The sequence below is a fragment of the Schistocerca serialis genome, chromosome 1, assembly GCF_023864345.2.
Source record: "Schistocerca serialis cubense isolate TAMUIC-IGC-003099 chromosome 1, iqSchSeri2.2, whole genome shotgun sequence".
NCBI classification, from domain to species: Eukaryota; Metazoa; Arthropoda; class Insecta; order Orthoptera; family Acrididae; genus Schistocerca; species Schistocerca serialis.
The window spans coordinates 868,510,592-868,527,984 of record NC_064638.1 but is presented as its reverse complement, the minus strand read 5'-3'; the positions used below and the strand labels follow the sequence as shown (position 1 = coordinate 868,527,984).

General features: G+C 43.3%; 1 protein-coding gene across 1 annotated transcript in view; it reads left to right on the top strand.

Annotated features, from left to right (window-relative positions):
- The first annotated feature begins 938 nt into the window (after window positions 1-938).
- The window catches only part of LOC126485904 (uncharacterized), a 201,277-nt gene continuing 184,822 nt past the window's right edge, over window positions 939-17,393 (top strand). The window contains exon 1 of the mRNA XM_050108910.1: window positions 939-1,123. Within this exon, the coding sequence (XP_049964867.1) occupies window positions 958-1,123 (166 nt within the window). The 5' untranslated portion in view covers window positions 939-957. The remainder of the gene's footprint in view (window positions 1,124-17,393) is intronic.

Below are 17,393 nucleotides of genomic sequence, written 5' to 3'. Positions count from 1 at the left end.
CAGCAGCCATTTGTATAGCCATTCGAACATATGTCTTACTGTAGCTATGTTACTGTATATTTAGCAAGGTTTGAAAGACGAACTGCAGCTCACTCCTAGGCAAACTGTGCGAATCGTTTCATTCCGTTTGCAAAAGATTTTAAGTGGGCCGAAATTAACGCCCAGCTAATGGCACCATCGGTATATGCGCCGTTCGGATTTTACATGGAAAAACAGACACTCTCGTTCGATTTTACGTGCAAAAACTGTCACCCATAAATTACTCCGGACTGGAGTTCACCGGAGTATCGGACCTTGGTGTAAGAAACTTTCTGACCGTTTGAAGAAACTGCTCTTCCAAGTCCTTTGCTGTCTCTGACAGAATTACAATGTCATCGGCGAACCTCAACGTTTTTATTTCTTCTCCATGGATTTTAATACCTACTCCGAATTTTTCTTTCGTTTCCTTTACTTATTGCTCAATATACAGATTTAATAACATCGGGGAGAGGCTACAACCCTGTCTCACTCCCTTCCCAACCACTGCTTCCCTTTCATGTCCCTCGACTCTTATAACTGCCATCTGATTTCTGTACAAATTGTAGTCATTGTGATCAGCAAATTTATTTTTGCTACAGATATCTACTATCTCTCTCAGTCCACAATACATTACTAATAAAGGAAAGCCCTGGCGATTTTTGTGTTCATCACTTCTGGACACCTACAAATCTGTTAGTGGAACTCGCTGTCATCCTAAAAAGCAAGTAACAGAATGACAATTTTTTGTGACGATACTGTGTTGGTATCTGGTAACTCGCACAGCAAAAAAGAAATAGGCTGTGATCTGGGCGAGAGACGTCATACTTCCTGTGGCTTAATCACCCTGCGGAAGGACTTCCGCTACGCCTATCGATATACTGAGCCCCAGCTCCCAGCGGAGCGCATTGCGTGTTTCCATCTCAGGCTGAACAACTGACGATGCATCCAGGGGGTGTAGCAGCTTCGTTGCTGGTTTTGCTGGCAGCGAACGACACCGTGTTGTTCGATTGTGTCTGCAAGCACATCTTGGGTGACCTCAACCAACGCAGACTCAGTTCCGGCGAAATACAGATGTCGTGGACCTACTGTATGCAGGTATACCGAAGTAAGTACTTTTTCGTACAGTGTGGATAGATATGACGTTACCCACCGTGCAGTTTTGGACTACTGCAGAGGCAGCTTGTCTTGCATACACTGTTATGAAGTAAGTTGAAACGTTCTGAGGCTGACAGTGAAGCATTTGTTTATAGGGGGGAAACTGCGCTTCATTTACAACCTTTCAGGTCATTCAACTTTGTCGAACCTTCTTCCAGTGAGAAGACATCATAATGATTTGGAAAGTCTGAAAGTTACGCATCTTCACCTGTCAAAACGTTTTCACTGAGACCAAAACGTTTCCCGGATGTTGCGAAATTTGATGGACAGTTTCCACAATAACAAAACATGTTCGTGGAGAAGTTGTGGCTCACATTGTCATAATCATACCCTTTATGTATTTTCTATAATAATATTTCTTTAGATAGTTACAGAGATTGAGAGATTACGATACAGGCTAACTCGAAATGAATGTAGCGTAGAGAAAGGGTTGTGACTGTTTAATTCGTAGCGACAGGTACGTCAGTGGATTCCTTGAATAGGGTACAGACAGACAGTCTTGCGAAGTACTTTTGAGCATGTATTCCGATGACTGTCCCGAGCAGCTAGTTCGGCAGCCCATACGCAATGGATATATCTTAGACCTTGTAGTTACAACAGGCGGGAACTTTTCGATGGCGTCGGTACAGAGACGGGAATTAGTGATCATGACGTCATCATAGCGACCATGGTTACTATGGAGGGAACATGATGGTTATTTAGGTTAGACGGTAGTTTGATGTACTCTGATGAACACTCACCAGTCGATACGCAGCAAGGCAAGTCGGACATTGTTTAGAGTAAAGACATTCGACTATCAAAATTTTATCAGTAAACGTTCGAAGTGTTTCTAACAAAGTTCCCAAATTTACTGCCCTCCAGGAAAGGCCTCGAGCTGAAATTATTTTTTGAGACCGAGAGCTGGCTGAAACCTGAACTAGAGAGCAATGATATATTTAGCGTCACGTGGAACGTATATCGGAAAGAGAGATTAGGAAGTTAGAGAGCATAGGTAGGGGAAAGTTCATTGCTGTTGACAAAAATATTGTCTCTGTTGAGGTCGAAGTGGAGTGCGACAGTGAAGTCATTTGGTTACGTATAACAGATGTAGGTGAAACCAAGTTAATTGCCGGATGTTTTTACCTGCCACCCGATTTCGCTGTGACAGTTCTAGAGTCATTCAAAGAGCGTCTACAGTCAGTAGCGCGTAAATACCCAGATGACGAAATACTAGTTGGAAGCGGCTTTAACCTGTCAGGTATAGACTGGGATGTCTATGGACTCATTGTTGTAGAGGGCACAGACAGACAGTCGTGCGAAATACTTTTGAACACGTTTTCTTGAAACTGTCTTGAGCAGCTAGCTCGGCAGCTCACACGCAACAGCAATATCGTAGACTTTGTAGCTACAAACAGGTCAGATCTTATCGACAATGTCAGTACAGAAACGGGTTTTAGCGATCATGATGACATTATTGGAACTATAGTTACGAAAGGTAATAAATCAGTCATGAAGGCTAGGAGAGTGTTTCGGCTAGAAAGGGTAGACAAGCAGTTGTTAGCATCTCACTTCGGCAATCAATTGATTTCATTTAGTTCCAGTATGATGGACATCGAGGCATTAGGGCCACAGTTTAAACAAACTGCAAATCATGCCCTGGACAAGTTTGTGGATTAAGGACAGAAAAGACCCATCGTGGTTCAAAAACGAAATTCGGAAAATGCCTTGGAAGCGAAAGCTGTTGCTCTCTCGTTGCAGAACACTTGAATGACGACAGGCAAATGTTGGAAGAGTTTCGTGCGTCTGGAAGAAGAATTATGCGCGAAGCGTACAACTACTATTACCGGTTTGCCTTGGCAAGAGATCTACATCTACATCTACATACATACTCCGCAGTCCACCGTGGCGGAGGGTACCTCGTACCATAACTAGCATCTTCTCTCCCTGTTCCACTCCCAAACAGAACGAGGGAAAAATGATGCGTCTGTAAGAGCCCTAATCTCTCTTATCTTATCTTTGTGGTCTTTCCGCGAAATATAAGCTGGCGACAGTAAAACTGTACTGCAGTCAGCCTCAAATGCTGGTTCTCTAAATTTCCTCAGTAGCGATTCACGAAAAGAACGCCTCCTTTCCTCCAGAGACTCTCACCCGAGTTCCTGAAACATTTCCGTAACACTCGCGTGATGATCAAACCTACCAGTAACAAATCTAGCAGCCCACCGCTGAATTGCTTCTATGTCCTCCCTCAATCCGACCTGATAGGGATCCCAAACGCTCGAGCAGTACTCAAGAATAGGTCATATTAGTGTTTTATAAGGGGTCTCCCTTACAGATAAACCACATCTTCCCCAAAATTCTACCAATGAACCGAAGACGGCTATCCGCCTTCCCCACAACTGCCATTACATGCTTGCCCCACTTCATATCGTTCTGCAATGTTACACCAAATATTTAATCGACGTGACTGTGTCAAGCGCCACATAACTAATGGAGTATTCAAACATTACGGGCTTCTTTTTCCTATTCATCTGCATTAATTTACATTTATCTATATTTATAGTTAGCTGCCATTCTTTACACCAACCAAAAATCCTGTCCAAGTCATCTTGTATCCTCCTACAGTCACTCAACGACAACACTTTCCCGTACACCACAGCATCATCAGGAAACAGCCGCACATTGATATCCACCCTATCCAAAAGATCATTTATGTAGATAGAAAACAACAGCGGACCTGCCACACTTCCCTGGGGCACTCCAGATGATACCCTCATCTCCGATGAACACTCACCACCGAGGACAACGTACTGGGATCTAGCCGAGATCCCGAGAAAATTCTGGTCATACGTAAAATCGCTAAGCGAGTCTAAGTCCACTCATATGTTGATCTGTCGGTGTGGTAGTAGAAGATAGCAAAACGAAAGCAGAAGTCTTAATTTTCGTGTTAAAAAATTATTCACGCAGGAGAATCGGAGAAACATATTGTTGTTTGACCATCGCACAGAGTTCCTTATGGACAATATTGTATTGTATTGTATTGTATGGAACTGGGGACCTAGAAACTGCGGAGAGGCTCCGTCCCCGCCGTGGCCCTCAGTGGTTCTCAACCCTACAACAGGCTACAGCAGTCCACTCACCCCACCGCCGCCCCACACCGAACACAGGGTTATTGTGCGGTTCTTATTGTGCAGTTCTTATCTACGTAGCGCTACGCAATAAACAGTTAATCATCTGCTGTCGCTACATGCATATTTATTTATTTATTTAAATGTCAAGTTCCGTAGGACGAATTTTAGGAGCAAATATCCAAGGTCATGGAACGTGTCAGTACATGAACTTACAACATAAAAAGTAATAACAGATAAAAATAAATGTTCATGAACCTGAAAGAAAATCAGTCCATAAGTTTAAGCAATCGCTATCAGCAATACAATGAAAATCATCTTAACTTTTCAAGGAACTCCTCGACAGAATAGAAGGAGTGACCCATGAGGAAACTCTTCAGTTTCGATTTGAAAGCGCGTGGATTACTGCTAAGATTTTTGAATTCGAGTGGCAGCTTATTGAAAATGGATGCAGCAGTATACTGCACACCTTTCTGCACAAGAGTTAAGGAAGTCCGATCCAAATGGAGCGAAAGCTGCTTATTCTTGGAAATAAACTAATATTGGTAACAAGAAACGACAATAAGGAATATACATATTGAGAGGCCAATGTCAAAATACCCAGACTCGTGAAAAGAGGTCGACAAGAGGTTCGTGAACTCACACCACTTATTGCCCGAACCGCCCGTTTCTGAGCCAAAAATATCCTTCTAGAATGGGAAGAGTTACCCCAAAACATAATGCCATACGACACAAGTGAATGAAAATAAGCAAAGTAGACTAATTTACGTGTCGAAATATCACTCACTTTCGATACCGTTCGAATAGTGAAAATGGCAGTATTAAGTCTTTGAACAAGATCCTGAACATCGGCTTTCCACGACAGCTTACTATCTATCTGAACACCCAGGAATTTGAACTGTTCAGTTTCACTAATCATATGCCCGTTCTGTGAGAGTAAAACGTCAGGTTTTGTTGAATTATGTGTTAGGAACTGTAAAAACTGAGTCTTACTGTGATTTAATGTTAGTTTATTTTCTACAAGCCATGAACTGAGGTCATGTACTGCTCTACTTGAAACCGAGTCAATGTTGCACACAACATCCTTTACTACCAAGCTAGTGTCATGAGCAAACAGAAATATTTTAGAGTTACCCATAATACTAGAGGGCATATCATTTATATAAATAAGGAACAGGAGCGGCCCCAACACTGATCCCTGGGGCACCCCCCACTTGACAGTACCCCACTCACATCCCACATCACAGCCGTTATCAACATTGTGAATAATGACCTTTTGTTGCCTGTTGCTAAAGTAAGAGGTGAAAAAATTGTGAGCTACTCCCCTTATTCCGTAATGGTCCAACTACTGGAGCAATATTGCGTGATCAACACAGTCAAATGCCTTTGTTAAATCAAAAAATACGCCAAGCGTTCGAAACTTTTTGTTTAGCCCATCCAGTAGCTCACAGAGAAAAGAGAATATAGCATTTTTAGTTGTCAAACGACTTCTAAAGCCGAACTGTACATTTGATAGCAAATCGTGTGATATAAAATGATTCAAGCGCCCTGTATTTCCTCGAGTAGCAGCTTAAAGAGCGAAGAGGCTGTAGAGGGAGTGTGTCCCCGCGGCTAGAGAACGTCAGCAGTTTACGTACCGAACCGTACAGAATGATCCTTACAGCAGGTCGGTTGTGGGAGGTGCGTCTCTCTACCTGAGAACACATGTTGCTGCCAGTCATTTAGATCGGAGACTACTAGCAGAAAAGGCGCCATACTGTCATAACTGTAATTATGAATATTAATAATAATGATTCATTTTTGTTATAGGGAAAACCTCTCAATTATTGGCCATAATTGTGACATTGTTCCAATCCAGTAAATTTCAACTTTCAGAAACAACTAATGGGACAGATTCTGGCGACAGTATACGAGGAAGTACAATGTCGTACGAAATTACTAGCAGGTTCTGGAGCAGTGCAAGTGAGTCAGTCGGACCCTAGACTCAATCCATGCGGATTTTTGTGGTAGTTAGGAGCGTAAATTTTTTCCATTTACAAATTAATTATGTATATTACTGTCATATAACCTCATCTAAGCGTCTGTTTCTTTATACCGATATTACCTTTTTTCCATCTAATCTTCAGCATTCTCCTGTAGCACCATATTTCGGAAGCTTCTATTCTCTTCTTGTCTAAACTATTTATCACTCATGTTCCACATTCATACATGGCTACACTCCATACAAATACTTTTGGAAAAGACTTCTTGACTTAAATCTATACTCGATGTTAACAAATTTCTCTTCTTCAGAAACGCTTTTCTTGCCATTTTATATCCTCTCTACTTCGACCATCATCAGTTACTTTGCGCCCCAAATAGCAAACCTCATCTACTACTTAAAGTGTCTCATTTCCTAATCTAATTTCCTCAGCATCACCTCACTTAATTAGACTACATTCCATTATCCTTGTTTTGCTTTTGTTGATATTCATCTTATGCAAGACACTGTCCATTCTGTTCAACTGTTCTTCCAGGTACTTTGCTATCTCTGACAGAATAAGGATGTCGTCGGCAAACCTCAAAGATTTTATTTGGATTTTAATTCCTACTCCAAATTTTTCTTTTATTTCCTTTACTGCTTGCACAATTGCACAATATACTGTTGAATAACATTGGGGATAGGCTACAACCCTGTCTCACTCTCTTCTCAATCACTGCTTCCCTTGCATGCCTCTCGACTCTTATAACTGTCATCTGGTTTCTGTGCAAATTGTAAACAGCCTTTCTCTCCCTGCACTGCCCCTCGTCTCTTATAACTGCCATCTGGTTTCTGTACAAATTGTAAATAGCCTTTCTCTCCCTGCACTTGACCCTTGCCACCTTCAGAATTTGATAGAGAGTATTCCAGTCAACATTGTCAAAAGCTTTCTCTAATTCTACAAATGCTAGAAACGTAGGTTTGCCTTTCCTTCATCTAAGGTAAGTCGTAAGGGTCAGTAATGCCTCACGTGTCCCAAAATTTCTACGGAATCCAAACTGATCTTCCCCGAGGTCGGCTTCTACCAGTTTTTCCATTCGTCTGTAAATAATTCGTGGTAGTATTTTGCAGCCGTGGCTTACTAAACTGATAGTTCGGTAATTTTCACATCTGTCAACATCTGCTTTCTTTGGGATTGGAATTGTTATATTCTTCTTGAAGTCTGAGGGTATTTCGCCTGTATCATACATATTGCTCACCAGATGGTAGAGTTTTGTCAGGGCTGGAACTCCCAACGCTATCAGTAGTTCTAATGGAATGTTGTCTACTCCCGGGGCCTTGATTCGACTTAGGTCTTTCAGTGCTCTGTCAAACTCTTCACGCAGTATCATATCTCCCATTTCATCTCCATCTACATCCTCTTCCATTTCCATAATATTGTCCTCAAATACATCGCCCTTGTATAGACCCTCTATATACTCCTTCCACCTTTCTGTTTTCCCTTCTTTGCTTAGAACTGGGTTTCCATCTGAGCTCTTGATATTCATACAAGTGGTTCTCTTTTCTCCAAAGGTCTCTTTAATTTTCCTGTACACAGTATCTATCTTACGCCTAGTGAGATAAGCCTCTACAGCCTTACATTTGTCCTGTAGTCATCCCTGCTTAGCCATTTTGCACTTCCTGTCGACCTCATTTTTGAGACGTTTGTATTCCTTTACGCCTGCTTCATTTACAGCATTTTTATGTTTTCTCCTTTCATCAATTAAATTCAGTATCTCTTCTACTACCCAAGGATTTCTACTAGGCCTTGCTTTTTTACCTATTTGATCCTCTGCTGTCTTCACTATTTCATCCCTCAAAGTTACCCATTCTTCTTCTACTGTATTTCTTTCCCCTGTTCCTGTCAATCGTCCCCTACTGCTCTCTCTCAAACACTCTACAACCTCTGGTTCTTTCAGTTTACTCCAGGTCCCATCTCAAATACCCACCTTTCTGCAGTTTCTTCAGTTTTAATCTACGGTTCATAACCAATAGGTTGTAGTCAGAGTCCACATCTGCACCTGTTACACGCCATATTTCGGGGGTCTTTAGCGGGAGAGATATGCAACTTGCTTCAGTGAAGCGGGAAAGTCGACCGAGTAATATGCATGAGATGTAAAATCCTAACCGATATTGCGTACAGGGACCGATGACCGTAGCAGTCTGTTCCCTTTAAACCCACAAACCAACCGATATTGCGTACAGAATAAAAAAAATTGGAGGCACTAGTTTTAGCATGCCCTCCTAGGACTAAGAGAGAATTTCGAATGTTTACAAAAGGAGCAACATGAATAGTCGCTGTCTTATTTGAGTATCAGAAGAAGCAAGTCATGTGTCCCGCGAGAGACTGAGGAATCTGGGATTAAACTATAGCCGCCTACGTGTCGCTTCCTTAAGCCGTCGGCACACGGACCGTGCATCTGAACGTTGAGCGTTGAGCGTGCCGAGTTTCTGACGTCATAGCGTGGAATAGCACGTTCGGGAGTCTTTCCGAACGTGCAGAGCAATATCTGGCATGTCAGATATTCTGAGCGTGCGTCTGAGCGTTGACCAATGAGATGGCACAGCGCCACCTACGTCACACACATGCTGTCTCCCTTCAGTACAGAGTTGTGAGGCGCCATATTGGCGTTCATTTCAAACCTATATGTATATATGCCGTTTCTGAGCACCAGCAAATTGAGAATCACGGGAAAACCCGTTGTTAGTTGTGTGATTAGTTCCAATAAAATTATGAGGAACATCGTATTCGTGGCAAAAGAATTATTGTAACTTGCGTATTATGAGAGTAGGCTATTTGAAGGCAGCGACACACTGAAGATCCACCAAAAACGCATTGTTCTTGGTACAATTTGTTATAATTAAATTTCAATTAGTAACATAATTATCTACGATTAACGGTTTCAGCAAGCGATAACACAATGTGATTTTGTTCACCAAGGGCGTTAGGGGTTTAGCGTAATGGTTAGAGTCTCTGTTTAAGATGTTTTTGTTGGGGCGGTGGTTCGCGTCGTAACACTTCAAAAAATTTTTATTCTAACATTCGCGTTTATTAGGTTCTGATACTTTATTATTAGTTTAATATAAGTATACGCTTAGCACCTCCCCCCATGAACCATGGACCTTGCCGTTGGTGGGGAGGCTTGCGTGCCTCAACGATACAGATAGCCGTACCGTAGGTGCAACCACAACGGAGGGGTATCTGTTGAGAGGCCAGACAAACGTGTGATTCCTGAAGAGGGGCAGCAGCCTTTTCAGTAATTGCAGGGGCAACAGCCTGGATGATTGACTGATCTGGCCTTGTAACACTAACCAAAACGGCCTTGCTGTTGTGGTACTGCGAACAGCTGAAAGCAAGGGGAAACTACAGCCATAATTTTTTCCGAGGGCATGCAGCTTTACTGTATGGTTAAATGATGATGGCGTCCTCTTGGGTAAAATATTCCGTAGGTAAAATAGTCCCCCATTCGGATCTCCGGGCGGGGACTACTCAGGAGGACGTCGTTATCAGGAGAAAGAAAACTGGCGTTCTACGGATCGGAGCATGGAATGTCAGATCCCTTATCGGGCAGGTAGGTTAGAAAATTTAAAAGGGGAAATGGATAGGTTAAAGTTAGATATAGTGGGAATTAGTGAAGTTCGGGGGCAGGAGGAACAAGACTTCTGGTCAGGTGGATACAGGGTTATAAATACAAAATCAAATAGGGGTAATGCAGGAGTAGGTTTAATAATGAATAAAAAAATAGGAGTGCGGGTAAGCTACTACAAACAGCACAGTGAACGTATTATAGTGGCAAAGATAGACACGAAGCCCATGCCTACTACAGCAGTACAAGTTTATATGCCAACTAGCTCTGCAGATGACGAAGAAATTGAAGGTAGTGAAGGGAGACGAAAATTTGATAGTCATGGGTGACTGGAATTCGAGAGTAGGAAAAGGGAGAGAAGGATACATAGTAAGTGAATATGGATTGGGGCCAAGAAATGAAAGAGGAAGCCGTCTGGTAGAATTTTGCACAGAGCATAACTTAATCATAGCTAACACTTGGTTCAAGAATCATAAAAGAAGGTTGTATACATGGAAGAATCCTGAAGATACTAAAAGGTATCAGATAGATTATATAATGGTAAGACAGAGATTCAGGAACCAGGTTTTAAATTGTAGGACATTTCCAGGGACAGATGTGGACTCTGACCACAATCTATTGCTTATGAACTGTAGATTAAAGCTGAAGAAATTGCAAAAAGGTGGGAATTTAAGGAGATGGGACCTGGATAAACTGACTAAACCAGAGGTTGTACAGAGTTTCAGGGACAGCATAAGGGAACAATTGACAGGAATGGGGGAAAGAAATACAGTAGAAGACGAATGGGTAGCTCTGAGGGATGAAGTAGTGAAGGCAGCAGAGGATCAAGTAGGTAAAAAGGCAAGGCCTAGAAGAGACAGGCGAAATACCCTCAGACTTCAAGAAGAATATAATAATTCCAATCCCAAAGAAAGCAGGTATTGACAGATGTGAAAATTACCGAACTATCAGTTTAATAAGCCACAGCTGCAAAATACTAACGCGAATTATTTACAGACGAATGGAAAACTGGGAGAAGCCGATCTCGGGTAAGATCAGTTTGGATTCCGTAGAAATGTTGGAACACGTGAGGCAATACTGACCTTACGACGTATCTTAGAAGAAAGATTAAGGAAAGGCAAACCTTCGTTTCTAGCATTTGTAGACTTAGAGAAAGCTTTTGACAATGTTGACTGGAATACTCTCTTTCAAATTCTAAAGGTGGCAGTGGTAAAATACAGGGAGCGAGAGGCTATTTACGATTTGTACAGAAACCAGATGGCAGTTATAAGAGTCGAGGGGCATGAAAGGGAAGCAGTGGTTGGGAAGGGAGTGAGACAGGGTTGTAGCCTCTCCCCGATGTTATTCAATCTGTATATAGAGCAAGCAGTAAAGGAAACAAAAGAAAAATTTGGCGTAGGTATTAAAATCCAGGGAGAAGAAATAAAAACTTTGAGGTTCGCCGATGACATTGTAATTCTGTCAGAGACAGCAAAGGACTTGGAAGAGCAGTTAAACGGAATGGACAGTGTCTTGAAAGGAGGATATAAGAGGAACATCAACAAAAGTAAAACGAGGATAATGGAATGTAGTCGAATTAAGTCGGGTGATGCTGAGGGAATTAGATTAGGAAATGAGACACTTAAAGTAGTAAAGGATTTTTGCTATTTGGGGAGCAAAATAACTGATGATGGTCGAAGTAGAGAGGATATAAAATGTAGACTGGCAATGGCAAGGAAAGCGTTTCTGAAGAAGAGAAATTTGTTAACATCGAGTATAGATTTAAGTGTCAGGAAGTCGTTTCTGAAAGTATTTGTATGGAGCGTAGCCATGTATGGAAGTGAAACATGGACAATAAATAGTTTGGACAAGAAGAGAATAGAAGCTTTCGAAATGTGGTGCTACAGAAGAATGTTGAAGATTAGGTGGGAAGATCACGTAACTAATGAGTAGGTACTGAATAGGATTGGGGAGAAGAGAAGTTTGTGGCCCAACTTGACTAGAAGAAGGGATCGGTTGGTAGGACATGTTCTGAGGCATCAAGGGATCACCAATTTAGCATTGGAGGGCAGCGTGGAGGGTAAAAAGCATAGAGGGAGACCAAGAGATGAATACACTAAGCAGATTCAGAAGGATGTAGGTTGCAGTAGGTACTGGGAGATGAAGGAGCTTGCACAGGATAGATTAGCATGGAGAGCTGCATCAAACCAGTCTCAGGACTAAAGATCACAACAACAACAAGTATACGCTATAATATTTGATGTTATGTAAATATAAGTTCACCTTTTTTTGAGGGGTGACTTTGTTCGATTGGCTTAATCTACAGGACAGCTTGCGCTACTTGTATAAAGTTATTTTGCTCCTTTTTCTTTTACGCTTCGTAATTCACATGTTGCAAGGATTCTGCTACTGGGTAGGGACAGTGATTAAGTAAGCCTGATCCTGGGGTTTTACTAAAATATGGGAATGATGAAATAATGTTTATCGTATGCAGAGAAGTATTCCAACTTGTACCTCGCTGTTTGTAATGGAACTGTTATAAGTCTGTGTCCTTATTGATTGGACATGGTACTTTCGTTTTGGTGGACGATGGAGGAAATGTGCGATTTAATAGAGCTAACGTGGGAATTTTACGCACGCCCGTTGAGTAAATAGTGTGATTTACGAACTACTAGAAACATCCCTCAACTGCTGCTGGAGTGCGTTGCGATCGCGTATACCACGTTGGGGCCCACGTACCGTACGCACAAGTCGCATCGTTCCTGAGCGTTCAGCGGCACGTTGAACTTCGCACGCTCAACGTTAACGTTCGACAGCATGGTCCGTGTACCGACGGCTTTAGGTACCGGGAAGACAACAGCACCAGTCACTACACGCACAGATTAATCTCAGAAGTGGAGAGCATTAGCAAACTGCTGCGGTCATCAGTCCCTAGACACACTACTTAATCTAACTTTCGCTACGGACAACACACTCACCCACGCCGAGGGAGGACTCGAACCACCAACGGGGGGGGGGGGGGGGGGGGGGGGGGTTGACCCGCGCGTACCGTGGCAAGGAGCCCTAGACCACGCGGCTACTCCGCGCGGCCAATCTGAGAAGTCGTTTTTCCAGAGCACTATACGGAGATTCACGGTCCAGTCACATTAATGTGATCATCGCCTATGTTACACGTGAACGTGTAATAATCACTCAGACGGCAGATGGCAGCAGTAGCAGTGTCCGAGGGACGCGGAAAACAATGTCGTCGTAGCAACACCGACACAAAGGAAGGCCACTGCGCTTGTTGGTGACGTCACGCCAGCTAGGCACGGCGAACGCCAAGTCTGTTGCAGGCAGAAACGCCAGGGCCTGCTTATCACTATAAATCTCTTATTTTTGGACAAACTGTTTGGTATTGTTTTTGATACTGCAGTTTTATTTAGATGAAAGATTTTCTTGCTATCGTAAAGCTACAAATGAAGTTCATAGTTGTGTATTACTGAATCCTGTCGAAAGAAACGTAGATCAATATAAGAAGATGCTTTGCCCCATTGCAAGCTTCGGAAATTTTACATTCCAGTAACTATATTTACTTGATCCATTTTGTTATCGAAACTTACCGCATCTCCGTTACAATGAATTCGTTTCTTTTATTTATATATTCATTTTCGTTTGACATCGTCACTGGAAATGTGAAGCCCGCATATCGTGGTCGTGCGGCAGCGTTCTCGCTTCCCACGCCCGGGTTCCCGGGTTCGATTCCCGGCGGGGTCAGGGATTTTCTCTGCCTCGTGGTGGCTGGCTGTTGTGTGCTGTCCTTAGGTTAGTTAGGTTTAAGTAGTTCTAAGTTCTAGGGGACTTATGACCACAGCAGTTGAGTCCCATAGTGCTCAGAGCCATTTGAACCTGGAAATGTGAACTAATTTTCATGTGTAAATATCCAACTGTTGCCAGTCATTAGATTGCAGTCGTTTTCAACGAAAGGAATTCTAAACAAGAAACAAAATAGCTTCGTACATCGAAAATACTGCTGTGCTTAAACTTTTTTAAACATGCACATTAGAAAAGGTAAATATTCCCCTCTTGCAACTGAAAGGAGAAACTTTATAAGATAACAAAAATTTTATTTGATAAAACAAGTATCTCTCTTTTGCCTCTTCTTCTGTCCCCCACCCCCTCCCCCAAGGTGTACAATCGCAAGATATTTCATTAACAGTCAGTGCTCCTCATCCTATAGTCAACCAAGATACCTAAAGAAGAGCACCAATATGTTTACAGATTCTTGTAAAAGCAACCCAGTACAAACGTAACTTCCTCAGATTTACACATAAGGCAAAGAAGCACGAATTCTGTTGCTGCTGGACCATGAAGTTGGTTTTGAATGTCAATCCTTAAAACAGGTGGAAATTTAAGTTCAGGAGTACACTATTTGTTAAGAAGTGTAATAAATTGCACAATTAATTGATTGCAGAAATCTCTCAGAACAATGTGTGTTGGTCAACTAGCACCAATAGTTTCACATTTTCCTGTGTCAGAGAGGGAGACACTACCACTATGAGTATGCCTACAACAGACCTGGCATTCGCCGTGCCTAGCTGACGTGACGTCACGAACAGCGCCGAGGCCTTCCTTTGAGTCGGTGATTGCCGTAGTCGTAATGCGGAAACGAAGCGATTTACCTGACATCCAAAAGGATAGGATCATTGGCTTTCGGGCGAAAGGTAGAAGCATTTCCTAAACGGCCTTGTTTGTAAACGGTTTTCGTGTCGCCGTGCTTAAATTATACCGTGCACCGCAAAATGCCCCTATTCAAAACCGGCGCCGAAGTAGCTTCGGTGCGGCACGGGCCCTAGATGACAGGGATGAAAGACGCCTGCAGAGATGCGTACAGACGAATAGACTTACAACTGTAGAGCAACTGACCGCCTAGATGAACGAGGGGCTACCAACAGCGTGTCCTGAACGACCGTTCAGGGAAGGCTGTTCCTATGAGGCCACGGCAGCAGGCGCCTGGTTCGCGCACCCTTGCTGACTGCTGTCCACCGTCGACGAAGGCTCGCCAGTACCTCAGTTGTAAGTCCACTGGGTGCCAACAGATGGTCTTTTTATATGGATCACATTTTATGCTCCATCAGATAGTCGGTCGTCGTTGTGTAAGGCGTGAGACATCTGAAAGTAAACACTCTGTAACAACCGTCGGAAGGTTCCAGGTTGGAGGAGGGAGCGTTATGGTTTGGGGAATACACTACTGGCCATTAAAATCGCTACACCACGAAGATGACGTGCTACAGACACGAAATTTAATCGACGGGAAGAAGATGCTGTGATATGCAAATGATTAGCTTTTCAGAGCATTCACACTAAGGTGGCGACTCCTACAACGTGCTGACATGAGGAAAGTTTCCAACGGATTTCTCACACACAAACAGCAGTTGACCGGCGTTGCCTGCTGAAACGATGTTGTGATGCCTCGTGTAAGGATGAGAAATGCGTACCATCACGTTACCGACTTTGATAAATGTCGGATTGTAGCCTAACGCGATTACGGTTTTGACTGTTAGCAGAATATGGAATCGGTGGGTTCAGGAGGGTAATACGGAATGCCGTGCTGGATCCCAACGGCCTCGTATCACTAGCAGTCGACATGACAGGCATCTTATCCGAATGGCTGTAACGGATCGTGCAGCCACGTCCCTATCCCTGAGTCAACAGATGGGGACGTTTGCAAGACAACAATCATCTCCACAAACAGTTCGACGATGTTTGCAGAAGCATGGACTATCAGTCTGAGATCGTGGCTGCGGTTACCCTTGACGCTGCATCACAGACAAGAGAGCCTGCGATGGTGTACTCAACAACGAACCTGGGTGCACGAATGGCAAAACCTCATTTTTTCGGATGAATCCAGGTTCTGTTTACAGCATCATGATGGTCGCGTCCGTGTTTGGCGACATCGCGGTAAAATCACATTAGACGCGTGTATTCGTCATCGCCATACTGACGTATCACCCGGCCTGATGGTATGGGGTGCCATTGGTTACACGTCTCGGTCACCTCTTGTTCACATTGACGGCACTTTGAACAGTGGACGTTGCATTTCAGACGTGTTGCGACCCGTGGCTGTACCCTTCATTCGATCCCTGCGAAACCCTACATTTCAGCAGGACAATGGACGAACGCGTGTTGCAGTTCCTGTACGGGCCTTTCTGGATACAGAAAATGTTCGACTGCTGCCCTGGCCAGCACATTCTCCAGATCTCTCACAAATTGAAAACGTCTGGTCAATGGTGGCCGAGCAACTGGCACATCACAATACACCAGTCACTACTCTTGATGAACTGTGGTATCGTGTTGAAGCTGCATGGGCAGCTGTACCTGTACACACCATCCAAGCTCTGTTTGACTCAATGGCCAGGCGTATCAAGGCCGTTATTACGGCCACAGGTGGTTGTTCTGGGCACTGACTTCTCAGGATCTATGCACCCAAAATGCGTGAAAACTTAATCACGTGTCAGTTCTAGTATAATATATTTGTCCAATGAATACCCGTTTATCATCTGCATTTCTTCTTGGTGTAGCAATTTTAATGGGCAGTAGTGTATTTTCGTGCCAATCCCTGGGTGATCTCACCATTTTGTAAGGCACAATCGATCCTTGCAAACGTACAAATATGCATCTATCCTTGTAAACCATCACCAACCCTACATGCAGTTTGTATTTCCTCGGCACATCTGCATCCACCAGCAGGACAATGCAACGTGTCACACAGTTCACAGTCTACGTGCGTGGTTCGAAGGGCACCAGGATAAGTTTACCGCACTACCCTGGCCCCGATTTAAAACTAATAGAGGATCTGTGGGACCACCGTGAGCGAGCTGTTTGCGCCGTGGATCCCCAACTGAGGAGCCTAAAGCAGCTGGCCGTAGCGCTGGAGTCGGTGTAGCTTCCAGAACTTTAATAACACCCTTCCCGCATGGCTCGCAGCGGTCTGCACTGCAATAGTTGGTTGTTCTGGCTTTTGACAGGTGGTCACATTAATGTGACTAGACAGTGTAATACTTCGTGAATATTTTTCACAAGCATTTCATAACTCATTTTAACACTCTTCCTGCATGGCTCGCAGCAGACTACACTGCAATAGTTGGTTGTTCTGGCTTTTGACGGGTGGTCACATTAATGTGACTGGACAGTGTAATACTTTGAGAATATTTTCTACCTGCATTTTATAACTCATTTTAACACTCTTCCTGCATGGCTCGCAGTGGTCTACACTGCAATAGTTGGTTGTTCTGGCTTTTGACAGGTGGTCACATTAATGTGACTAGACAGTGTAATACTTTGTGAATATTTTTCACACGCATTTCATAACTCATTTTAACACTCTTCCTGCATGGCTCGCAGTGGTCTGCACTGCAATAGTTGGTTGTTCTGGCTTTTGACAGGTGGTCACATTAATGTGACTGGACAGTGTAATACTTTGTGAATATTTTCTACCTGCATTTTATAACTCATTAGAACACTCTTCCTGCATGGCTCGCAGCGGTCTACACTGCAATAGTTGGTTGTTCT